This window comes from Lampris incognitus, chromosome 5 (genome assembly GCF_029633865.1).
Source record: "Lampris incognitus isolate fLamInc1 chromosome 5, fLamInc1.hap2, whole genome shotgun sequence".
Lineage (NCBI taxonomy): Eukaryota > Metazoa > Chordata > Actinopteri > Lampriformes > Lampridae > Lampris > Lampris incognitus.
In genome coordinates, this window is record NC_079215.1 from 20,098,761 (window position 1) to 20,126,258 (window position 27,498).

At 41.6% G+C, this 27,498-nt stretch overlaps 2 protein-coding genes across 2 annotated transcripts; both read right to left on the reverse strand.

Moving 5' to 3' along the window:
* Positions 1–433: 433 nt before the first annotated feature.
* On the reverse strand, positions 434–9,782 carry nansa (N-acetylneuraminic acid synthase a). Its single transcript, XM_056280036.1, has 6 exons — positions 9,515–9,782; positions 6,967–7,182; positions 6,774–6,873; positions 3,615–3,769; positions 2,964–3,230; positions 434–2,099 (listed from the first exon to the last, which is right to left on the reverse strand). Exons 1-6 carry the CDS (start codon positions 9,644–9,646, stop codon positions 1,890–1,892), a joined length of 1,080 nt encoding a protein of 359 aa, XP_056136011.1. The 5' UTR covers positions 9,647–9,782; the 3' UTR covers positions 434–1,889.
* Positions 9,783–14,527: 4,745 nt separating this feature from the next.
* Positions 14,528–26,014, reverse strand: clta (clathrin, light chain A). Its single transcript, XM_056280110.1, has 5 exons — positions 25,726–26,014; positions 23,781–23,809; positions 23,171–23,288; positions 22,383–22,494; positions 14,528–15,818 (listed from the first exon to the last, which is right to left on the reverse strand). Exons 1-5 carry the CDS (start codon positions 25,901–25,903, stop codon positions 15,647–15,649), a joined length of 609 nt encoding a protein of 202 aa, XP_056136085.1. The 5' UTR covers positions 25,904–26,014; the 3' UTR covers positions 14,528–15,646.
* Between the last annotated feature and the right edge of the window lie 1,484 nt (positions 26,015–27,498).

The following is a 27,498-nucleotide window of genomic DNA, read 5'->3' on the forward strand; positions in this document are numbered from 1 at the left end:
TGATGTCACAATGTACTGGTTGGATGGAGATGAAGCAGGACCATTTTTGGAGGAAATTTTCAACTACACCTAGTTTTTATGATGTGATCCCAGTCAACCAGCTCCTCCCGAAAATAGGGTGTGCACCATCCGTCTTTGCAAATATTACTGTTGGTAATGATGTGAAAACCAGTTTGCAATGACGAAGAGAGCGATTCAATATATCGCAATATAAAATGCATTTCCTTTTGCCTTAACCTTAGCAAGACACAATGCTGGGCTTCAATTTTAACCTAGGACTTAATGACGTTTTTCCCCCTGTTTTGAGCCTATACATAAACGATTAAAGTGGGATAAACAAGAATTGAAAATGTAATGTTTTGCATGTGTGGTTCCAGCTTAGGAAGACCCAATTTTGGGGACAAAGAAACCACTGCTCCACATAGTGGCTCATCTGCATCATTATTTTTATTCCTTGTCCAAATATCCACCAACATGTAAACAATACACCTCAGTCTTAACCGTTTTTCTTTCATACTGTCAGGGAGACACTGATTAAATAGCACACAGCATTTTGTAATCAACTTCAAACTATGAGAAAGAAAAAAAAACATATGCATACCTAACCCTTAACTGTACACATCTCAAATGTCCAGACCGTTACACCAAAGTATGAGAAAGGAAAAAAAAAACATATGCATCCCTAACCCTTAACTGTACACATCTCAGGTGTCCAGGCCTTTACTCAAAAGTGGGTTAACAGGACAATGTTAAGATACTTCTCTCCTGTTCCCACTTTGCTAGGCACTGAGTGAGCTGATGGAGAAACCGCCATGAAACGGGGAGGTTGTGGCTTTGAGGGGCTGACACTTCCAACAGAAGCTGACCTGTAAGTAAAATACGTATGTAGTGCGATTCCCTGATGTCACTCTGGGAATTGTACACTGTGGCTTTTGACACATTGTAAATAATAGACACCCCCAATACAGCCATAGATGAATAGTAAATATTTCTATCTCTGCTGCAGATGTAATGTAGCTTTTGTGTTGAATCCTGAGCAGGGTGGTGTATTGCCACTCACTTGATGAGTTGGCACATCAGGAAGGTCTTATCCATATTATACTGTACATTGTAGGTATACTGGTACGCTCTGTCCTGTCCATCTACCTCAGGTATGTATGTAACCTGCAAACATCTATTTCAGTATCTGATATATTTGCACCATTGCACCTTATCACCTCTTATTTTTTCTGTAAAAGTAAATCCTTGTGTATATATCTGAAGATTGTTGTGTTGTAGTGTTGTTATTCTATGTTAAATACACAGAGGGCCATGAAATTGGAGTCAAATAAACATGATTCTGATATTTTAATGTCATATTTTCAATAGCTTAAAATGAGGGACTTGGTTTGGTTGGTTTTACAGTTGAAAAGGAATTTAAACTTTTCAGTGTGGTTTTTTTTTTTTGTGTGCCTGGAAGATCAAATTAAGTGAGTGTTTTGTGAAGAATATGCCTAATATTTGGCTAAGATGCTCAATATCAGTTTTGGATGGTGAGAATGGTAGTAGTTTCCCCACAGTGTATTTCCATTCATTGTGGTACAGTGTCTGGAGACACTATAGTGCATGATGTGTGTTCAGCAGACGGGTTGCACTAGCTTTGAGTCTTCCTAAAGAGCACTGTTGTACACTTAATGACCACAGTGTTAAACTTACAACCAAGTTTCTCATCCCATTTTGGTGAGAGCTTATTTGCAAAACCCACCCTGTTTATTCCAAATACGTGGGTTTTGCAGATTGAAAAATTTATTGTTTTTTAGGATTAAACCCAGGGCACCAATGAGGTAAAGGCATCATTTGGCCGAGTAGTATTACATAGTATTTGAATTTTCTAAGGTTCAATTATTTTCTCAGCACTTAGTCTTCTTCCCATAGTTGTCCAAGATCTCCGGGACGATGCTCTCATCCTCCTCAATGTCCTCAGTCACAACCTTCCCGACCAGCTGGAAGATCTCCTCTGGAGGAACCCCCTTCGGTTCGGCCACTTTCACCGTCAACATGTCCAGAGTCAGGGCTGTGGCCTTGGCGATCTTCACCTTGGCCACCACAGATTTACCCAGCTGGAAAAAAAAAAAAAAGAGGTTTGAGTTTTGGTGGGGGCAGCCATGATGGTAGAGAGATGGATTAATAAACAAGGGTTTAGATATTGACTTGTCAGATAGGTTTTCTTCTCAGTGACAGCTCTGTCACAAACTACATGGTAGGAGCTGAGAGGGTCAGATCGGTCATCATGTCCACTGACCCTGCGTCCGACTTGTCGGGGTTTATCTTACAGGCTAAAAAGCAAGAACCTTTATGAAAGTGGGCTTGTTAAGCTCAAATGAAAAAAAGAAAGAAGACAAAAAATATATGAGTTAAAGTATTTTGACCACAATATTATCTGTTGTGATGTTTCCTTAAAGGACTGTACCACCTCCACGAGTATTCATGACATGGTCTCTTGACCAGAGTGTCTCATGTTTGGATACTGCCTTGAAAACATTTTTAAAAAACGGAATTTTAAGTTAGTTTTCAACATATTATCTGTACTTCTCATGTTTTATGCTTTATGTATGCCATTTGTAATTCTACTTGAATTCTGATGACTATTCAGCTATGTGAATTACAACAACATATAAAAGCAAGACAAAAAACTTCAAATAGAAAGGTAACACACAGACAGTATATCTGCAGTCATCTGCCATCATTCACTGCAACTGCACCATAGTTTGCCGAGGACTTATGTGAGCTGAGTGTTTTGGGGGACACGGCACCAAACAATAATAAAAATTCAGCCAGCGTAGCTCATGTGTATTAGAACGTGGAAAACTGGTGAGTGGGGCGGCGGAGTCACTTTTGTTTCAATCCCATTGAGTAATCTCTGCTGATATTTATTCTTAAAACCAGTGCTAAGGAAACGTGACGCTTTGGGGTATGTTCCTAACCTTGTCATGGCATGGCTTCTCGCAGGGTAACATCTGCTTGAGGCCAGTACCCAAAGCCCTCTCCACCAGTCTGATGGACCTGACCAGCTCTGCCAGCTCTGAGGGATCCAGGGAGGCTTCATGGTCGGTTCCTTTCCACGTCTTGTCCAAGGTCACATGACGCTCCACAATCTTTGCTCCCAGAGCCACGGCAGCCACTGAGATGGAAATCCCAGACTCATGGCCAGAATAGCCAATGGGAATGTCAGGGAATTCCTTCTGGTATTCCTACAATTGAAGAGTGGGCTAATGTTATATCAAAGCACAACAATGCAAACAATGAAAACTTCAAATGAAGAAAGTAAGGCTTGGAAATTGGAAAAAAAAATATGTAGTGATGTACAAGATTATTCCTCCTATCAGAGATTGACCATTATGACAAATATAAAGTCAGGAGGCAAAAAAAAAATAGGTTGCATCTGTATTAGGCCAACTTTTCAGTCTGCAGACATACAGAGTGCAAGCTGTGTGAAAGCCATTAAGACCTTACCCAGGTATCCAGGCCTTTAAAATCAACAGGCAGTGAAGCTTAAGTGTTCCGCTGTCATTCCGACCTTTGCCGGTTTCCCGGTATTTTTTTCTTCTTTTGTTTTTCTGGTTTATTCGTCTCACCATGATAACTCGGAGGTTGACATCCTCGGCTTCCAGAGGGTAGGCACTGGTACACTGCAGGATGGCAAAGTTTGGGTTGTGCTGCTTCACCATCTGGTAGACCCGCCGCATTGTCTCCATGGACTGCATCCCGCTGGACACCACCATGGGACGACCTGACAGAGAGAGACCAAACACTTGTCTGATTAGGGCTATGGGCAAGATGGACAGAAATCCAGATGCTACAACTGTTTGGTCTTTCCTTTTAATGCCACAAAACAGAAAAGACTGACTCGCGGCTTTTGGCTTGATTGGTTGATAAGTGGCTTATTTTGCACTTAATGACTGAAATGTGAGACTGAAATGTGAAACATGAGTTCAGGAGCTCAAATTTCAACACATTAAAACCTGTTTTACGTTAACGTGTCTATTCACTGTCCTTGTTGAGATGTTACAATACTGATCAAAATCTAAACTTTTGAGCTGATATTTAGATTTTTTTTAAAAATCATTTTATGTTATACACCAGGCTCACTGCTCTTTCAGGTCTTCGAATTTTTGAACAAGTGCCCGTAATTGCATGTATCAGGTAAGGACTTTATTTTCACACTTTTTATTACCCCCCCCACACACACACACAATTATTAATTTTGTAATTATTCATCTTTTCACCAATCTTTCAAAATATTTTCAAAAAATTGTCACATATCTTTGCTTATTTCAACTCATCGTAGTCACACACACTTTTTGCTAAATGTTGACTTTTCAGTGACCATCCCAGGATTTTCCATGAATAATATAGTGAGAATAAACTTTTACATGACAAGGGCAGGGTTGTGGTTTTTTTTATGGTAATTTTAAATTCATAATTTGAACATCTCGGTTTTTGAGTTGGTTAGTTAAAATTAAAACTAACTCAGATGTTGTAGCACAAACAGAAAATCAGAAAGTTGGAATCATACAATTGATTATAGACTGATTTTCTCATTACATTTCCAAAATATTTCAAGAATTGTTCTTTTGTTTGCCAGGCATGGGCATTGCATGTTTCAAATCTCATTAAATCTGCTCCAGTACTGGGGATGAGCTGCAGGCCGACCCAGGGGGTCTGCTTGGCCGCTCTCCAGCCGGCTGCACTCCTGTGTTGGTTTTGCCTTGCCTCACCCTTCTCCTCCCAGCTCTGGAACGCATATGCAGCACACACACCAAAGGATAGGACTAGGGTTTGTGAGACAGTTGTGGTGCAAGCCATTGGGTGCAGGCGAGTCGGGTGGTTGAGATCTTGCCTGCGATGCACCTACCCCTGCTTGCACCGTGACAATGTCCTGAAATTTTAATCCCAATCACACCAGTTTAGTGCACACATACACACATACCATACTCTAAACACCCACTACCAGGTCAGGGTCGGCTGGGCAGGAGTGTGAGTGGTTCGGGCCTGCTGAGCCTGGATGACTCATACCCCCACACTCCACCATTGGAACTCCATAGACAACAAAAGCGCACAATAAGCACTGGGACTAACAGGATAGATGGGTCGTTAGCGGGTTGGCACGGGTGGGTGGTCGGCCGAAGGGCGGTCAGGAGGGCCCTCTACCCAGGTGGATTGCTCTGTCCTCGGTACTGGGTGGTGTCCTTGCAGCATTCCATCAGGGTTGTGGTGAGCGCTGCCAGGTGCTTTCCAGGGCCCCTGGGTGGCGACTCGTCGTGGGTGCCGGAGCGGGGGGCGGCTATCGGACTTGCTCCTGCTGCATGGCTTTTCTGTGACGGGCGCCGCGGGTGCGGGGGACAGTGGGAGGGACCACATGTCTGACTGTCCACAGGTGCTGGCGGAGCCCTGTCTGTCCGAGGGGTGGGGGGAGGTGTTGCCATCGGGTGGCCTGGGTCGGGTGTATTCAGTTACGTGGGTGGATGTGGCGTCTTCCCAGCAGTGGTGTCGCGGGCCTCACCCCTACGTTGGGATGTGGGTGGGCATAGTTGCCCCTTGCCTGCCCGCTGGGTGGGCAGCCCTGGCGATGTGTCAGTCTGTTGGTCGTGGGGTCCGGCTCCTGGCTGGCAGTCTGCGCTTACCATCCATGGCTTGAGTCCCATGCCTGTGGGTGTGCCCTGTGCCTCCATCTGGGGGTGGTTGGTTGTGGGGGTGCGCCTTGGGGGGTGTGGCTCCAGCTTGTGCTTTTGGAGACTGGTTTGTGCTCCTCGGGGGCATGAGAGGCTCTTGCACTGCGGGCTCCTGGCCACCCTATGCACTTGGTGTTCCTCTAAGAGTGTAATGCTTTGGTCTCCAGCTGTTCTCTTGGTCGTGGGGTGTCTGCTTAACTGCAGGGCCCGTGGGTGGCTGCAGAGCCTGTCTGCTGCTCGGAGGCACTACATTAGGTCGAAGATCTCAGACACCAGAATTTATTGGGATTAATCCTGTGCAGACATGTCACATACACATAGGTGGACACGTCATATGTATAGACACACTGCTAGCATATGCCTCACACAGTCCCTGGAACACTCTCTGGATCACGCCATTCTTCTTCATCCTTTCTCCCCCTTTTTTCCTACCTTCTCCTTTATCACTATAACTGCTGTCCTGAACTTATATCAATAACATCGATTTAATTATGTTTTGTTGAACAAAAGTAAGCATCTGTTTCTAAATCTATGTCTTATCAGATACTTGTTGTCATTTTTCATTTCTAAGTTTCCTTGTTTCACTACATTTATTGGTTGTTCAGCTGAGGAGGTTTGCAGAGGAGGGTGACCGGTGGGCTATAGATGTATAACAAAAACCCTGTGCACTTGTCATCCCACAGATCATCCAAAGGATGGCGTTATTATAAGCGGTTCTAGATAATTAATAAAGATTGCCTTTCCAGGTGCAGAATCTAAACTCCACTTTCAAATTAACTCTGTCTACGACACATTGGCATACAAATTCCATGTGATGTGTTGTATGCCAAGCCTGCCGACAGCACAGGTTTAAGAAAAAAAAATTTTTTTTTAGTATTCTGATTGTACAACAAAGATATCTCTTTCACACCAGTTTTAGGAATAACAAAAAGAAAATATAGAAACAGCAGAGTCCAAACACCAACTCAAATACTCCACACCGTTATTCAAAATTGCACACATTTACTTCTGATCTAATAGTAGGCATTTTTAAGAGTTGTAACGGATCATCCTCTCTCTCACCTTTCTTTGCTGTCTTCTCCAGATAAGGGAAGTTGTTGGTGTCTCCGGAGCCAACTTTGAAAAAAGGCACGTTGAGCTCATGGAGGAACTCCACCGCCATCTGAAGTTGGTCAGAATTTAAATATTAGATTCTCTGTAGTCACATGAACTGCTTTAAAGAAATCTTCATAAAAAACAAAGCATCCTCCTGTACCTCATCCATTCCTGAGGCGGTGAAGAAGATGCCAACCTCTTTAGCATATTTTTGCAGCTCCCTGTACTGCTCGTGGCTGAGCTCTAGATGGCGCTTGTGTTCTCCGTAGGTTTTCCCCCATGAGTGCTTAGACGTGTATGGACGCTCCAAGGCTTTCTTGTTAAACTTGTGGTCTAACTCACTTTTCTGGAATTTGGCACAGTCAGCTCCACACTCCTATACAAGGTGAATATGAGATAGAGAGAGTGAGAGATTTGCAAAACTTAGTTAAAGAATGTAGGTAGAAGGTGCTGATGTTGGCGTGTCATACGTTTCAGCCATAACTAAGTATTTCACTGCATGTTACAGTTGGGTGGTAACGCTTTGTGTTCAGTAACAGCTTCAGAGTGGGATCCAATTATATACATTTAGGCTATAGAACCAGCTACCAACCCTAAGCGCGCGCGCGCGCGCACACACACACACACACACACACACACACACGTCTTTAGTGGTGGGTGGTACGGTTCATTTTGTCTAATCAGGAGATAAGAGTCAGGATGTGTTATTGAAATGAAATTTCAAGCTTTTCGTGTATTTCGAGTTTTTCCAAGTTGCCCGTGTATCCGGTACAGGAGTCCTGAACCCATCAGACTCATTGAGTGTGTCAATTACATTGGCATTAGTTAATAATAATAATAATAATAATAATAATAAATCAAACTTATATAGCGCTTTTCTAACACTCAATGTCGCTTTACAATAAACGGGGTGAAACGACAACAGATCAACATAACACAGACATACAGGGGTGGATGGGAAGGGGGGGGTACGAGAGGGAGAAGCGGCAGCCACACACACGACACCAGCAGTACTCTCCCACTTAAACAGATACAAAAGGGCAAGAAAAACAAAAAAACAACAGCACTGTGGACGTTGATTTTCTGTAGGGGTTTACTCCCGTAGCCTATTCCTATCCCGAGGTAGCCACTGGGCAGGGGCACTATTTAACCCATAGCTGGGGGCTGGTTCGTGGGCATCAGGGAATATCCACACACCAGTGGGCCTGTGTACCGCACGTCTAGGGGCCAAACCTCCTCCGAGTCCCATACAGACTACCAGTGGGTATTTGTTTTTCACAATACTGTGTCAGAAACAGGAACAACCCAAACTTATCTTTTAAGACAAAACTTTTTTCTGTGAACAATGAGAACATTATTATTCATTCATTATTTTCATTATTAATTATCATTATTAACATTAATTATTTTCATCATTATGTTTAAACAGGTATAAACAAGTGAATCGGCCATACTAAACTGTCCCTAGGTGTGTGTGTGTGTGTGTGTGTGTGCGCGCGCGCGCGCGTGCATGCATGTGTGTCAGCCCTGCGATGGACTGGCGGCCTGTCCAGGGTGTCTCCCCACCTGCCGCCCAATGACTGCTGGGATAGGCTCCAGCATTCCTGCGACCCTGAGCAGGATAGGCGATTTGGATAATGGATGAATGGATAATGAGAACAATTAAATGTGACATTACATGTTTACTGGGACTTTAAACATTCGAGCTTTGCAGTACTGCCAGATGCAGCAATACAATGGGGTTATGTACAACTGATATTACTACATTGTTGAATGCAGGTGTAAGACAAGTAATGTCAATATGCACTCATCATTCAGCAGTACCATTAAGTATCATCAAGACATACTGAACTGGAATATGATTTTTTCAAATATGATCCATTTATTCATTTTGTCCACTCTTTGACACCTTTTTAATGCCAGGGAAGACCCTTCAAGCACAGGCATAGTACTAAACCAGACTTATCAAGCAATCTGATTACCTAAGTAATTATGAACTTTTTATAATATAACATATTAACTTTATAATAATAATACTACATAAAAACATCCCTATAATACGTGTCAATCTGTCCAAACACAATACCAAGAGAGAAACTGGAATAACCATGTCTTGATTTTGGATCCTAGGGCTACATTTTTGGGCTGACGCGAAATCCGTCAATGGTGCTTACTGTGATATTCAACAACGATGTATGGTGGGAGGAATGCCATCTGCCATAACATTATGACACATGGACGATGACTCGAGTTAGGTGAACATTAAAAACAATCGTGGCTATCTGGATCACGACTTTTAGATAAACTGTCTTTTAGTGATTTTAAATTTGATATTATCAGTTATTGATATTAACATTAATTTAAGTTTACGGTGTTCAAATCTCTGGTATAATATTCCAGGAAGAGGCCCAACCCGACCATGGGAACTCCCTTTATCAATACAGATTGGTAATCAAAAGGATATGCTGCTGTTCATAATTTGTATAACCATTCCAATATGAAATGGAAACGGGTGATCCGCTGTGGCAATCCCTAGTGGGAGCAGCCGGAAGTAATAGTAGTAGATCATTTGTATAACCTATGGTCGTTTTTGCATTCAGAAAACGAAATTCCGTTTTTTGTTTTTCCTGACAGCAAATCTTAACTACGTGGTTAGGTCATGAACCCAACTAACTTTTCTCTGTGACTCTGACGTTATAATGATGTACCTTGGCCATCTTGATCATTTTCTTGGCAATCTCCATGTCTCCCTGATGGTTTTGTCCAATTTCAGCGATGATGAAGCATGGGTGGGAGCCTCCGACCATTCTGCCGGGACAGAGTTCAAACTTTAAAGGCATTTTGACAACGACGAGGCGAATGAAACGCTCGGAAAGGAAACGACCAGAAAGAGAATTACACTGGGACACAGTGAGAGCAGCCGACGTTAAAAGCGCTACCCTGTGAACCGGTGTCAAGGTTCCGCATACAGCCGGATGTAAGGTCCTTCCTTCGCCCCCTTTTCACAATAGCGCTCCTGTCCGTCGCCTGTTTTTTTTTTTTTGCCGAAAAAAAATTAAAATGTTTTATGTCGCAAGGTGTACACAATGTTGGCGGAGGGGTGGGTTAAACTTTTATCACATTCATATAGTAAAATTAACATAAACATTAATTCTGATCCGCGCCTTTTTACTGGTAGGAGGGGGGCGTAAACCTTGGTGACGGGAGAAGAATGACTGACTGAATGAATGACGGTTTATTTCGAACATGTAAATAAGCAGGATATAACGTACATTGCCAATAATCTGAAGTGATCAACAAATCCACACATCAAACTCAGCGAACAAATGTCCCGTGTGCATCAGATTATTTGTGACGTGTTCGAACAGGAGTATGAGGAAGTAGGGGAGACTAGGGCTTCGTGTCACATGGGTAAATTGTCACGTCGTTAATATTTTCACCATCAGAGGACGCTACATAAAACTCGAATACTAGTTTTGTGCATCGCTTGGTCTGATGTCATATCCTGTCTGGGAAACACAACGCACACTTAACTGAGGTCAGCGCTGGCTGATATATAATTTTTCACATTCTAAAATAAATGAACTTGACATTTTTTTGTAATAATCTTCTAGTTAAAAATCTTCACAATTATACATTTGTACTTGGTAGAGCAGAGAAGAAAGTGTCATGTTATACTTTTGCTAATGCCCTGCTGTTAGCAAACATGGCAGTTTGGGGCAACTTGTCTCAGTAATTTTGGGATGAATTGTCACATGTGACAACTTGCTGCAAAATCACAGACAAGTTGCCAGTATACGTAGACACAGGGAGTCTGCTTGTCAGCTGTTGTCATGTGTAATTTTGAATTTTGTGAACGTGTTTTTAAAGAAAGAAACCAAGGGAAAACAATCGCAATCGATGACATCCCTGGGATTGTGACAGTTGCATATCCTCTGGCTGCAACAACACTGAATATTCAGGCCGGCTTTCGGGTGACAGGGATTCAACCTTACAACAGGGATGTGTTCTTGGGGACAGAATTTGCACCATCCTATGTCTCAGATCACCCCTTTCAGGACCTGCATAGTAGGTTGCAGTATCAAGTAGTCCCACAACACAGGACCCAGCCCTTCCAGACCCCAGCACTAACCCAGTTTTGTCAGGCAACCAGCGCTAACCTAGCCATGGCCATACGCCCATTTCACGCCGCGGCCATCTTGGATTAAAAAAAAACCCCAAGCGGTGGGAATTTAGCCACGCCCCCTCCTTAGTCAATCGGAAATCAATGCAGCCGGGGCCAGCAGCAAACATGGTTTGGACTACCAGAAAAACTGCTGTTCTCAATGGCACACCGGTGAAGGAGGCACTTGCGGCTGAAAGGCAGGCAGAAGGTAAAAAGAATATATTCCAAAAGAAATGCAGGGGAACCAAATCTAAAACACAAAAGAAAAAGAGGGCAGTTATAAAAAGAAAGACTCCAGATGTCTCTTCATCAGATGAAGATGAGTGCCTGCGCCTTGTTTGTGTGGAGCCATTTGCAAACAGCCATCCAAGGGAGACTTGGGTCCAGTGCATGAAATGTAAACAGTGGGTGGAGAGTGCACCCCTGGCAAGGCAATTTGTGTGTGCCAGAACTGCAATTCTGACGACGAGTCTGACTAGTGAGGTCTGAGACCTGGTATGACATTTGTTTGAATGCTTGACATGTTTTATTTGAAAGTTTGCTTGAAATGATTTTCCAGTTGTAGTAGTTGGGACTGATTTAAACGGCCACATTCCAGGATGATTCAAGTTCGCTGATTAATCAGTCTTTTTTCATCAGCTGATTTAATTTTAAATTTCAAGTAAATTCAGATTCAGACAACTTTATTTATCCCAGAAGGGCAATTCAGTTCCACAATCTACCCAGACCATACACAAACTCACAGACAGGTGGCAATCATCAGTATGTCAGAGACAAGACAGATCAGTACATGGGCAAGAGATGCACACTGTCACCGTCGTGTGACCTTGCATGTAGACTCACACGAGGACCAGGCGAGAGATAAACATTCACACAAGTTAAAAGAACAGAATAAATAAATAAGTGAATGAAGCATCCTAAGATGCATTGCACATTACATTCCAATACAACAGTCAGTGAACGTACAGTCCCACAAGCCATGTGAAAAACAAACAAGGTATAAACCAACTATTGTGGTTTAAAACAGTATAAAGCATTCATTTAAAATGACTACTCTCGGCATTTAACAGCCTGATAGCAGAAGGAATGAAGGACTTAGAATAGCGATTTGTGTTCCTAGGGGGCGCTTTATAGTGCCGGCCTGAGGCCATTACAGTGAATTCACTGGACAGGACGTGGTCAGATTGGCTAATAATTCCTTTTCCTTTCTGGCCCACACGTTTCCCCCAGAGGGAGCACAAGTCTCTCTGCTGGACTCCAATTACTTTGGAGCAGAACTTAACGATACTGTTTAGGCTATTCCTGTCCTTCATAGACAACTCATTAAACCAACAAATAAAGGAAAAAGTTAAAAGACTTTCAATAAAAGACTGGTAGAAAATACATAAGATGGCGTTACAGACGTTAAAGGAGTTAAGTGAATTCTTTGTTGTCCACGCTTGACAATCGAATCTGTGTTCACATAGAACTTGAGTTGGGAGTCGAACATGGTTCCCAAGTACTTACAAGTGTCAACAATTAGAACATCCTCGCCATATATAGTGCTAGCTTTGGGTTTATAACCGTTTCTCCTAAAATCAATGACAAGTTCCTAACCGAACAATGAATTGGTTCTTGTTTTATTTGTTGCAAAATCCAGTGTGACATCTTACCCCGCATAGTGTGACAACTTACCCATTGATGGGGCAATGTGTCACATGTGCACACTCACTATTTAAATGCCTATTACTCTACTGAACTCCATCCATCCATTATCCAAACCGCTTATCCTGCTCTCAGGGTTGCGAGGATGCTGGAGCCTATCCCAGCAGTCATTGGGCCACAGGCAGGGAGACACCCAGGACAGGCTGCCACTTCATCACAGGGCCGACACACACAAACACACACATTCACACCTAGGGACAATTTAGTAGGGCCGATTCACATGACCTACATGTCTTTGGACTGTGGGAGGAAACCCACGCAGACACGAAGAGAACATGCAAACTCCAGAGGACGACCCCCAAGGTTGGACTACCCCGGGGCTCGAACCCAGGACCTTCTTGCTGTGAGGCGACCGCGCTAACCACTTCGCCACCGGGCCTCAATTCAATTAAATTAAAAACAATGTGCAGGCACATGTGTACTGAAATAAGATGTGAAAATGAATTGAATACAAAATCTATGCCTGAGACTTTGTTCTTTGATTTGGTGAGCAATTTTTAACAATATGATGTATTGATCCCCAAGATATATACAAGAGTGTGAAAAGTGTGACAAGATGCCCTGGTCTCCCCTATACACTTATTTTTTCCTCCCTTCTCCCCTACTCTTAAGTTAATTCAGTTACATTTCAAACTCAATTCCCACTGTACTTTATAGTGCAAATTCAATACAAGTTGTGCTGCACAATACAATAAACACTGAAAGACTAAGTAAGAAGAACATGGAATAAATGGAATGGAAGCTGTTGGTGATTCCTTTCAGAATAAAACCAAGAGTTGCTGCAAAACCTTTGGGAGTCAGATTTCAGGTTGTTTTTTTCCCCCTTGTCTCACTGGTTTACTAAAACTTGATTTTTATTTATGGAAAATTCCCTACTTTCTGACAACTGTGCACATTATGGAAAACACTTTTATTGATTATTCTTGAAAACAAGACTGCATTTATGCTCAGGAATTCTGGTAATTTTATGCGGATTGACAAGACCGCCATCGGTGCCCTGTGCCCTCACAGGGTACTGATGGAAACTACCAAATCCGCATTGGCGACCCCCTGGGAAACAGGGAACAAGCCGAAAGAATAACAATTCTGGTAATTTTACTCGATTTACAATTACTTGTTTACAAATAAACAGATTTTTCTTCCTCTCGATACTCTGAAATAACGTTACAAACACTGGCTGGATTTTCTACTGACTGTTTCATCCATTTGATATTAAAACTCATTAAGGTTGGAAAGGCTACCATATTCATAAGTTCGTCGCTGCAGACTTTCTAGCCAAACACTTTTTTGTTGTAAGTTTAACATAATCAGTAGTGTTGGTTGTTTGGTTGTCAGTTCTACAGCGTCACACCACCACTAGCAGCTCACAGTGTTCACATGTAGCGTGATGGCGCAGACTGCAGACCACCCGTTTAAAATTAAATTACATATTTAAATTTGTATCAGCCTCTTTTAGCTGCTTTAACCAGAGTAATTTTTCAACCACTGTCCTGTTAAAAACTCTAGCAGCGTTGCAGTTCCTGACACACTCACGACAGGGTGCCTGCAAACTATCATACCCTGTTCCAACGCATTAAATCGTTTTTTTCTTTCCCATCCTCACATATATGTAAGAAATCCCTGTCAGTTTCAACCCTTTTTGGCACTGGTTGATGTAGATTTGACAGGTCAGATCAACAACCCAAGCCTTGCTCGCTCATGCTGAGCCTCTACAACTACCATTTAAGTTACCCTGCGCGGGATGCTGACACTACACACGCCCTCTGCGGAGCTGCACAGTTAAAGTATCTCACATAGCGCTGTGTAGTAAACACTAGAAGAGGACATGTTTTTAAATAATGACAGACAACAATTATCTTTGACTTTTTATACTGATATTGAAACCAAATGGACAATGAACACATATGATCAAGCGACTGTTGGCCAACAGTTAGCAGTCTTTTAAATCACAACTGTTAGCTCTTAATGACATACATGTGTTTGTATACTGTATTTATATATATATTGCCTCTGTATATGTACATAGGTACACGCATAGAGTACATACACTCACACCGTTCTTGTTTTAACACACATATAAACAGGTCACATATTGTAATGACAGGACTTTGTTCAGTTCCTGACTGGAGCAGGGTGAGGCTTTTTCAAAAGGAAATGCATAGATTGAAATTTTAACCCACTATACCACAAGCCAGCTCTACACACGCACACACACCTTACACACACTTAACTGGATGTCTTGTCTCAAGAGTTTGGTCCTTAAAAAGAATAGCAATGCAAACAAAATAAATCTATGTTCTTTTTTTTTCTTTTTTTTTTTTAAAGGACAAAAAGTACAACATGATGGTAGGACTGGAGGACAGGTAAAACCACTGATAAAAATCGATCAACACTCAGGTCAGTATTCTAGGATTGGGTCAAAGGTTGACAAGAGGTTGAATACGGCATTGTGGGAATGATATTGTTTGGCTGCCCTGTAAGGTGGCTGTAGTGTAGTTCTAGGCCCAAGGATGTAAGGAAACACCCAATAACCAAACCACCATCAGCCCTTCCCTTTTAGTGTTCCCGCTTCACCCATGGAGGTATGTAACACAACACCAGACCTCGAGACCTGATATGGAGCTTGAGGTGACAATCGGCCAAATCGCATAAAATGCAGAGAATAGTCAACTGCAGGGTCTTTATTGGTCTGTGGATAAAGTGCGCACAGGTGTAAACCCTTCAGGGCACCAAAATGTGGAGTGTATGGACTCTAAGGTTAATCTCTACAGCACTGCGAAAAGGAGGAAGGTGGGGTAGGGTATGGGGAAAATACTTACACTAGTAAACACAATGACGGTATGTGACTAGGAAATGAACAGGTGGGGCATCGATCCCCTTGTCCTCAGAGTATGGACAATGGTACATAGGTAGACAGGGCTGATGGGCATGTGTGGAGATGGAAGATATGGAATGATGGCGCTGGCCGACCTTAGCGGACCAGTGGGGACTGCTTCAGTGAGATGAGGACAGAGCGCATGCGTGACACGTCTTTGGCCTGCTTGCTGGATTTGGGGTTGAAGTCGCAGAGACGTGCCACGCGCTCCCATTCTGTGCCTGGGTTGTTCTCATCCATATCTGAAATCATGGCCTCCTCAGCCGCCCTAAAGAAAAGGAGGGAGGGAGGAGAGAGAGGAAAGAAAGAATAAAAAAAAAAAGGGGGGGGGGGGTTAAGGAGAAATAATGTTAGCTAGGGAAAGCAGTAAGCCACATGTAGGTACACACAGAGCCCTGAGAAAGTCCCCTGCTCCTCACCAACACAAATCTGTTCCAGTCTTGAGCCACTTTGAGATCTATTGTAAAGTCCAAACAGAGGTTAAAACTGCAGAGCAACATGAAGATTACTTCACGATATGAAAAAACTGATGGAAAATTTAATCATCAAAACTAGTGTGTGCTGCTGACAGTTGAATCCAGAGGACATAATGCGATATGTTTATCATCACTGATGTGTTTTGTACATCTATGATAATTATTACATGCATAACCGTGTTTAATCTGTGTGTGAATCTTGAGCGGAACTGCCTAAGGACGCAACATGAATTTCAGTGTAAACTGACGATAAAGTTGTATCATAATTTAATAACAGCCTTCCCCCGTAATGATTAAAGCTCTAAATCTGAGCATTTATTAGGCTTGATAGAAGGGCTTTCAGCAACATGGAAATAGTGTTGTTGGTTATGCAGGGTCTTCCTCATGGCAGGAAGGGCCAACCATCAAACAGAAAGCACAAAAATAAGCTAGAACAGATTCATAACCTGTGGCATGCCCAAAACCCTGCTTAGATATTATAATTCACAGTCACCTACTTTTTGTAAATCTCCACAAACCAGAGTGGTACATTTATAAATCCAAAACAAAGTAACACAAGCTGAAAAGTCATATTAAAAAAAATTACTAAGCGTTAAGGTTGGTTAAAAATTCAGTTCTGTGCAGAACTTGGGAGGAAGGGTTTACCCACATCCTTCAACTTGCCATTTTTGTTCCACAACTACGGGGTTCTGTTTGCTGTGCTACAAGATACAAGTATAGTGATGTCAGCCCCATCTGTATACTTGTCCTTGTTTAAAACAACAGTGGCAAGTTTAGTTTTTTTAACCCAACCTAAAGTACTGGAAGCCTATGGCTTTGCCATGCATTTTGCTGCAGCTGGAAAGCAGGCTGTGTGGCAAAGACTACACAACCTTTAAACCGGTCACGTGATTTTGTCACAATCTGGGGACTAAACACTGTCTGCTTATAGTGAGGGGTAAAGAGCTTTTAACCAACTTCCAATACTACTGAAAGTTTTATTTTGTTGTTGTTTTTTTACTTTAGGTCTTACCAGACAAACACCTAAAAAGAAATAAAAGTTGAATAAAAAGACAAAAACTAAAATAATTTTTAAAAAAAAACAATGCCACAAATCACAAGATGAGAATATTGAGATGCAATCAATACATAACGGATAAACAAATTTAAACACAAGCATATCCTGACAAAGTCACAATTCTGTTCATTTTCTGCTGATGCCATGTGTTGAATAAAATAAAACACCCCCCACAACCCCCCCTTCACCTGACACAATCAAAATACTAACTAGTACACAATACACAGGAAAAATGGGGATGAGAAGCCAATGTACATTCACTATCACAACGAACTAAACATACACACAGAACTAAATGAAAAAAAAAAATTAAAAAAAGACCACAAGAGCACACAAGGGACATTACAACCAGCTTATTTTTAGGCATAGGATCCACTACCCATGACAGCTAGGCTAGTAAACTGGGTATCTAGGAAATACATTCTTGTCGAATACAGACAGTACGAAATCTATCCCCTGGCAAAATATATACTCTTTGGACGTTCTAGGGTTTTATATTTTTACTTAACTGGTCTAGGCGGTAGCAAGGATGGTTAATGTGTGTGCTTTAAAGGTGCATAGGAAAAGAAAACAGGGAGAAACAGTTTCACAAGTCAGAATATAGAAGAGAGAGAAGGGGGAATGAAACATAACAAAAAATGAGCCAAATGCAAATGTCAAATGCCAGCATGCAAAAGCCACATAATTTCACATTTGTTTTTTGCCTCCCGAATATGTTCCAAGATGCCCTCAGCGTGCAGCCTTTTTATGTATTGCTAATGATTGGGTGAGCTGAGACCAAGCTCTCACAAAAACTACTGTGGGTCATTGTCCTGTCGGTTATACACAAGGACATTACAGCCCAGGGACATGAACACAAAACTAGACTAACAGAAAAAAATCTGAAAATACAGTTTTGCACTGAAAATGTTGAGTGTTGATCATTCCTATCTAAAAGCTATCGCAATGCTGCATTGGGGTATCCACATAAAAAGGCTCTTCATCTCAATAACAGTACCCTAACACATATCTAAATTAGTAAATAAATAATAACTGCTTGGCAGATTTATAAAACTGTACTTTGCAAATTCCAAAGTAAATGCATGTAGGAGTTGTGATCACACTGGGGATATTCTGATTCATATGGCTGTCTTGTATTTTCAAATACTATGAAATGACAAAACCTCAAAAAAGGACAGGCTGATAGCAACTTAAACAAAATGCTGCCAAATTACAATGTACAGCCAGGAAAATTTGTTTTCAGAAAACATAAAAAGCAGCCCAAGTTTATAAGGACAGATTACAAAGGCCAAAATTTAGTGTTTCTAAATTACTTTGCATGGAAAAGTTTGTCAAGAATAAAGTCTTCATTCCTGTACAATAATCTAAACTAAGGAATAAAAACATAATCTGGACACCCCAATGCAGGCTGAGGGAAATTCCTGCTTTATTCAATGGCAAAACCTTTAAGGCTGCACTGCCAAGGCAGCTGGGTGGCTAACTAGGCAATAATAGCAGTCTGTTGGAAGGCAATAAGCTAGACAGCAGCTAAAACTCTACTTCAGAGCACAAATACAGTGGAGTTTGAAGCATTTGTGAGTCCATGAAGTGGGCAGTGGAAGCATAGATAAAACCCTCGTATTTTTTTTCCTTTGTATTGCCCTCCCCCACAGTACCATATTAAAAGGGAGAACTACAGGGGTTCCAAGAGAAAGGTTGTTTTTTTTAATGTGATATACTCAAGAGGCAGGACTCAAACTGACATCATCAAAAGAATGTTGTATGTGCCTTGGTACTCGTGGACCACAAACCACCACACCAACCAGGAAGGTGATGAGGTGGCTTTTGGCCTGTTCAGGAACCAAACAGATTTAAGTGAGTGGGAGGCTATCTGACAGCAAAGTCACTCTTACGTAATCCTTTTAAAACAAACACTTCCACGTCTGCTGAAGGGAGAAACTACTGGGGCCAGGTGCAAAAAGGAAATTAATGTGTGTGTGTGTTAAGTCTGTATAGACAGTAGTGAAAATCAGCAATTCAGAGGAAGGAAGCAGGTCTCTCTGCACAATGTTCACTGGTCAAAGTGGGAACATCGCAGTTATGCTACAAATCATAAGTTACATAACATAGGTGTAAACATCAAGTTTGGTTGGATACACAATTGCTTCAAACAAATCTACTAAAGAACTACAATCACTAAACACTATGAAGACCAAGTCATTTAGGTGAAATCACATAATTATAAAGACTTCGGTATAAATAAACTACTGTCTCTGTGAGAGTTTAAATGATCAGGCAAGTGTTAATTGCTGGACACTCAAAAACATTAAGAGGTGAAACAAAAACCTTTGCAAAAATACTTTGGTGAGATGAAACAACAGAAACAGTTTACTGCAAGGTTTAAAATGGGAGCAACGCAGGTGTAGTTACAACAAAATGAAAATCAGCTAAATAATGGAGTGATGGAGGACCATAGTGATGGCCATGTAGTGGCGTGCATTAATTCAGTTTAGAGTCATGCCGACAGGGCTTGGCTAACCAATAGCAAGAGAAAACATGCATTGGAAGTGAAATCTGGTCTAGATTTTTTTTTAAAAAAAACATAAATTAAAAAAAAAAATCACCGATATAAAAAAGATTCTGAGTGTCAAAGATGTCAGTGATATCTGATTGGTTAAAACTAAGCTAAACTTATATGACTCAAAGTATGCCAATATGGACAGATGGAAGAATGAGACGACTGATGAAAAGATGAGTGTCAATGACTGGATGATGGGTACTGATGACAAAGTGAAAAGAAAAGGAGGATGTTAGTTGGAGCAACATACACATAACCAATGAGCTCAGAGAAGGGCTGCTTGTAGAAATCTTCGTCCAGCACCCTGGACAAACATCCGCCGGAACGATAAGAGAGCAGTGAGAAGGCAGGAGAGAAGAGAGACAGTGATAAAAGGGACGAGAGGATGAAAATACAAGCAAAACAGGTCGCCATACAGATAGTAGCCCTGCATCCACACTGAGCTGTGTAATGAAAGGCTAATTTCTTGGAGCGACTGACAAAAGGATGCTAAAGAGGCCAATAAACAGTCAGCAGCTGACTGTCTGAAGAGGTCAGCCTGACTCTGTAAAATCTTTCATTATACAGCCCAGTGATACCCCAACACACCAATAGCTCTCATATTGAAAATTAGAGTAAACTCTTAACATAAGGTTCAATACTTCATGACAATGTAAACAGTTGCCCAAAACAGGAAATAACTTTCCGCTCATCTATCAATATCAAATTTGGTGCCACCATCTCTGCAAATTGTATTGCTGTTGTAACGAGTGTCGTTGTCAGCCATCTTTGTTTTCACTTGGCAAATAACTTCCTGGTCGCAAGATTAAAAAGCAATACGCCTCTCCAATCAGACACAGACACGCACACGTAAACCAGATGAGCGGTGAGCCTGCTTTGCTGGTAGTAGATTATTAATGAACATAAAGGTCACTATTAGTACAGTGGAAAAGCAACAAGGGAGATCTGAGCCAAAAAGAAAACCAAAACTCCACTGGTCATGTCTGTCACATCCAACATTTTTTAAGATTAGCATTTTCAATCCCGCCATATTCCAATAGTGACGTGAATTAAGAGATGACTTGGTCTGTTTTTTAGATTTGCTCGACACCAAGTGCATTTATATAGGAATGGCTTATCAAATGGACATGAGGTAAGCAATTAGCTTCAGACAGAAAAATACATTACATATATTTCAATAAATAAATAAAAAATATTAATAATCATGTTATTCAGATGTTTGGAGTTACGTTGCAACTCTTAGGTAATTCCTTGCAATCCTCTCAAATGCAGCTAGTAGGTTCCTGATTGTAGTTGATGTCATAAAGCTATATTGTAAAGATATTGAGTTGAAGGTGCCAGGAAGAATAACCCCTCATTTAACTTGAAATATGGTATGACAACATAATGCAAGATTTACACTCCGCTTCATTACTGGACTGTCTTGCATTAAATACTTTAAATCACAGCATTTTGACACCGTTTTCTGCACACCTGCACATAAAAATATAAAAGCCAAGTAAATCTGGCATAATTCTTAAATTAGTAAAAAAATTATGCTTTATCCATTAAAAGAAATAATAAAATAACAATCTGAGCGTAAAAGACTATTTGTACATTTAGGTTTGTTTGCTTTTAAACTAAATTACTCCTTAACTGGTTTTCCTGTGGAATGCACAAAGTTAGTGAGCTAAACCAGAAGGTTTTCATAGATCAACTAGGGTGGGATATCCCATGGTCTACCTACTCATAACACCAATTTAGGGATTTCTTTTCACCATGTCAACTCTACAGTGACAAGCCTATAACTGAGAGCTGGCATTATCAACCTAACTCACCCATTTCTGCACTATATAAGCGCATTTAAAATTAGTTTGTATTTCTTCAAAGGAAGAACCAAAGGAGTTTAAGTGCTTGTGTTTTAGTTCCATATACAGTTTCAATGATGGTAGAGTTTGAAGAACATTTTTCTTGCTTATATGTAATTGACAAATTTATTGCAAACCCTAAAACAAAAGGTATTGTTGGAAATCCAGTAAGTTGTTGTATCATATTAGCTTCATCTTTTCAGTTGCACAGGTGACAACTGTCTTGCTACAACAGCAAAATACTGTTAAATGAATGAAGGAATGTCTGACAGTCTGAGTCTGAGGGAGGAGTTGTAAAGTTTGATGACCACAGGCAGGAATGACCTCCTGTGCCGAAAAGCACCACAGAGCGCCACAGGAGGTCATTCCTGCCTGTGGCCATCAAACTTTACAACTCCTCCCTCAGACTCAGACTGTCAGACACTCTGAGTTAATGGTCATTGGACTGGCCCTGTCGAGTTTTGTTTGTGCTGCTTGTTGTGTGCTGCGGTAATGCAGTATAGATAAGGATGTTATGTGCACCATGCTTGTTGATATATTTTGTTCTTATTTCTTTCTTATTTACCTTTTATTTCTATTTGTTTCTGATTCTATTTTCTTATCTTGTATCTGGTTAGCTTTTAGTTATTAGCGCGTGAGTGTCTGTAATAGAACCCAATTTCCCCTCGGGGATGAATAAAGTATTCTGATTCTGAAACACTGCTATAAATCTACTTGTTTTGTCTGGTTGAATGTTGTAGAAAGAATCAACCAATTTGTCTTTATACATTCTCAATAACTCAACCCATTTCCAATTTGAAGTCACATCCACCCTCCCCTGGCAGTCATCCCTCCACTTCTATCCATAATTAAGTGAATGTGTGTGGATTACCAATCCCTCGTTTGAAGCTTGTACCTGTTATTAACTTTGGTCTTCTCCAGCTGCTCGTTCTGCCTAGTGTGCCACTCCTCTAGCTCCACTTTGGCCTTCTCCTTCCACTCAGACTCCTGCTGACGGGAGTTAGCATCTGTAGGGCAAGAGAGGCGTGATGGTGTGAATGGTATGGAAGGAGATGGGTCCCAGAGAGATGGGGGTGGGTTGGAACATAAGAAGTAGGGGCATTTGTGAGAGAAGGAAGAGAGCATGGTTGAGAAGGAGGAGAGTGAATAGTGGAAGTAAACAGGCAAGGAGACAATTGTTGGTAAACCAAGTTTGACAGGAGACAAGAATCGGTAGGTGAGGGGGGGAACTTGGAAAACGAAGAAGCGGGAATGTAACGGTTGTGAGGAGATAGGCAGACAAAGATGGTAGCATTGTGGGATATGTGAGGAGAGGCAGATAGAGGGATATAATTATAGAGAGGAATAGGGGATAAAAAATCAACAAGAAAATAGATCAAAGCGGCAGAGAGGCGATATGATGAAAGAGATGAAAGAGGAAATCCATGAATAGCAGACTGGCTTTTACTGTGAATGTACTTCTGACTGCCCCAAACGTCATCTGACAGATTCTGTGTTTTAGATGTGCTCACTTCACACATCCAGCTCTTGGTATACATAGATCATTATGATTTATTCCCTTGTTTCATATTTTGTTTTTCCCCCTTTTTATTTAGTAAGTCTTTCAGTCAAATTCGGGGTTCTTGCTTTATGAATTAATTGAAGCAGTCCATTTTTCTTATGAAACTCTACAAGCCAGTGTACCTAGTTCCTCCAGTCGATCCCTCTGCTCCTCCCTCCACTTGCGAAGGCTTTCTGGTTCAGCCTGCAGCCGGTCAGCATTGGAGATGGCAGCATAGGCATCTGAAGGACCATTGCTCTCCTGATGTAGAACATAGGAGTTGATAATCAACAATAGTACTCAGTAAATTGTGCTATTCAACCTTACAAAAACTCTCGACAACATATTTTGTATAAATCAGTGGCAGCTAGGGATGTGAGGAAAGAAGAAAAAAAAACACTGACCATGCAAGGCTGGAATGATAGCACAGGAAGCAGGAAGTATGAGCCATTCTTGTGGCTAGAGAGTCAAACCGCTGAGGTAATTGCTAAAAATTCACTTGGGATTTGCTACTACTCCGCTGTAAATCCCCCAAAATAATTTTCTATTCATTTTGCACTGCAACACTTTAATAATTACATTGAGAATGCTGCAAACCTTAAGAAAAAAGTAAAGATTTACAACGGTCTTCCACTGCCAAAAGGGCAGAAGAAAACGGATTACATATGCCCTCCGTCAATCTCCTGAAAAATGAGGATTTGGAAATTTTTTTAATCAGGAAATAAAATTGTTAACAAGGAAAACATTTATTACCCCATGAAGCTCTCCATTGATAACACCATCTAAAATAAGAGGAAACATTGTTTAATAATTATAGATTAATCATGGTCATTTAAGGACACTTTACAAAAGTAATGTTTGGAAAATTTAATAAAATCCAAAAAGGTAGGGCTGTAGTCAACCAAAGAAAATCTTGGTCGACTGAAATCGTACCTCTTTTTCAACCAATTGACTGGTCGCGGGGGTCTGCACAGGGATCTGCCCGTGTTTTGAACCCTCACCCCCCCCCCCAGGTTCCCAGGTAGTCTGTCCCTCCCATCACAGAAAATAATGGATTAATCTTAGAAGGCTACTGATGTAGCGCTTTTCTCCTTATTAAAGTAACACTGGCAATTGTCCAACCAATGAGAATTTGGTCAAGACGAGAGCATGTTGACCAACCAATTGACCAGTCGACCAGGAGACTACAGCCCCACTTTCAGGATGCGGCAACACAATCTTCTCACAGTTCAAAGCAACTTCAGGTTGCCAACACTATGAGTTTAGTTATTAGTCCAAAAACCTTTACTTTTACTGACCCAACAGATCCAAAATGCAAAGTTAAGGTTCATGAGTGATACATTTGTGTGCCAACACTAGATCTAATTTAAATACCAGTATAGGAAATGTCAGCATTTTTTACTAGCAAAATTGCTTAACAACCTCGCCTACTGGAAACTGCAGTGCTAAGGGCTTGACTATATGACCAAAGGTCACTGAGCTATTGAGTTCCTCTAGTCTCCAGAACAAACTCCACATCTTCAATGGAATTAGTGACTCGCTTACTCTCTTCAAGAAGGGCCAAGAAAACGTTCCTCTTCCATGGCTACCTTAATCCTTAAATGGTGTCTAAACGTTGTATGTAACTGTCGAGAGTAACGTTTCAGGACAAAAAAAAAAAATCAATCATCCAATACCATTGGTGCGATTATTTCTATACTGCCCTCACCTACAAGCCACTTAATAGCAACTATTTTACACTCCTACCTGCACCTATCAGTTTATGCTGTTAAAGTGAAGACTTGCCTTACTGATATGTGGCAATATAAATCCACTTTGTATCTTGATTCTCCTATTCTACGTCTCGATCGTCTAAGGCACATTTACACTACATGCACTTGACATGAACTGCATTCGGCTATATGATCCACTATACAGCAAATGTGCTGCTACTACTACTAAATGTAGTACCACTTGGATATTATTATTTAGCAAATGTACTCCTACTTCATATAGTACTACTATGATATGATTACTACGTAGCAAATGTAATAGTACCATTACTTCATTAAATACTACTAAGATATGATTATCATTTATCTTTTTATGTTGCCATTGAATTATATATCCCTGATGCCAGTTGGTAATACTCAAATCCATCTACTAAATGATGACTCTCCTTAAAGTAACCTTGAGTAATATCGTCATCTAAATGGATAAATTCAATTTTGTGCAGTCCAAAATGCTTAGGTTAGCAAGTGGTCAAGCTGAGTTAAAAATAATTGAATGACGGGACCGCGGAGATGTCAACGTTAAATTCTCAACTGTTTGCGGGTCTGACGCAAATCTTAGATCGTTCAATTAACGTTTCATTAAAACCCCGTCAGCTAACTACTTTACACAAGCAACGTACACACCGTCAAAGCCCGCTAGGCTAACTGGTCGAGCTAACTCCGCTAAGGCTTTACGTTGGCCTTAGTGGAACCCGCTCGCCCGACTGACCAAGCTAACTCCACCAAGGCTAACGTTAGCGTTAGTAAATCCTGGTTGACTAACATAGCTAACAGTTAGCGGAAGGATTGCAGAGACAGCATTACATCAACTCCATTACAAATTCAAGACGGAAACAAAAAAGGATACCGTTAACACAAGCTAAGCCAAAACCACAGTCAGCTAGACTAGGCTAGGCTGTTGTACGGTCGCTAATTTAGCTACCAACCGTTTGAGTCGCCTAGCGACGTGGGGACCTCTCCGCTGTCCAGGATGCTGAACCCTTCGTCGTTCTCTATCCCCGCGATCTCGCTCTCTTGCTGGGCCAGGAAAGCGGCTGCGGGGTCTTCCTCCGAACCAACGCCGTTACCGGCAGCAGGTGCACTGAGCATGTCGAAATCGTCCATTTCTATCTACTGAAGGAAATAATAAATAAACGGAGGGAATCGTTCACCGCGATCCAGAAGACGGTAGTCAAGCAGGTGTCTCGGATCAGACGAGCTCAACCGATCGACGGGGGGAGGCGGGACAAGAGAGGTGCGGAAACGGACCGAAAGCGCCAGAGAGAAGCCAGGGAGAGTGATTGATCAATTAGTCCACCAATCGCAAAAGGACTGCCTTGACATTTGACCAATGATATCTGTGCAAGTTAATACGCGCAGGTCCCATGATCTCCTGCATGTTGTCACAACGGTAAATCAGCACATAACGTGATAGTATCGTTGCTCCAAAACATGTCTTACCCATATTCATGTGTATGTTAAGCTTCCACAGGCATGCATGAATGAAATTCATTCACACAGCGTAAGAATCAAAGCTTTATTTGAGCTCATGCTGTATGCACTGCGAGTGATTAGGTGATGCGTTACTTTTACCAATATAAAAGTGAAATTTCCCAGAAAATGACTGCCATATCCGGATGACATAAATGTCACCAAGATAGGTCGGTAATTTGATTTTGCACATCAGCACGAACACTTTAGGTCAGATCCCATAATCTGCTGTATGTTGTCACAGCGGTAAATGAGACGAAATGAGAGGAGCAATTCGTCCGACAGGATGCCATAAGGTCATATTGGTATCATTGGCATCTGGACCCACGAACAGTGGCCTCTCTGGCGCGGAAAGCCTGGTGGGGCACAATAAACTGTATGGGCAGCATCAGACTCGTCAATGAAACTACACACAAACATAGTCGCTCAATGAACCCAAACCAACGCACCTCATCAATGACGTAAAATAAAAATGCACACATTATCATAACGCGGCGCCGGAGTTAGCGGAAGTAGCTTGTTTGCAGTCACATGATTCTGATGACGCTCGAGATTCAGATGGAGGGCAGGAAGTGAAAAGGAAAATGTATGAGCTCGAGCTAGTTTAGCCCGAACTGTACTAGTTTAGACGATATTATGAGAGAAAGGTATAAACAGAAAGTAGGATATGTTGGATATGATCTTTATGTATGAAGAGTGATTTTTTTTTGACGAAGTCGTCACTGCACACACGCGAATTATCCGACTCTGCTCCTCCCGACCGCAGACGACGGTTCGCAAGCCATTTTGTCCGGCGTTTTCGGTCAGTTTCTTGCATTTTTTTCCCCTCTCATGGACAACAACTTTTGGTACTCAATAAAACTTGTTTCTCAGTTAATGACGGCAAACATAGGCATTTCGAAAGTTTGTGATAGTGCTTCCTGTGGAGAAAATCACTTTCTGCCCTCCATCTGTGGTTCGTGACGTTATATGCAAACGACTGTAACCGGTTATTTTCTTGCCCGGTGCGGGATTCGATATGGGGTGTACTGCACCTCAAGGTGACATCACTAACCGCTCGGCTGAAGGGTCAGACCCGTTAGATAGAGACTAACGTGTCTTATTAGTAGTTTACAATAGCATAGCGAGTGCACTTAACCTCTGTTGCCCCATGGTTTTGTGTGTACATGTCTTAATCTTTTTCAACGTTGAAAAGTTCCCCTGCAATGCGATACCGTAAACGATGGTTA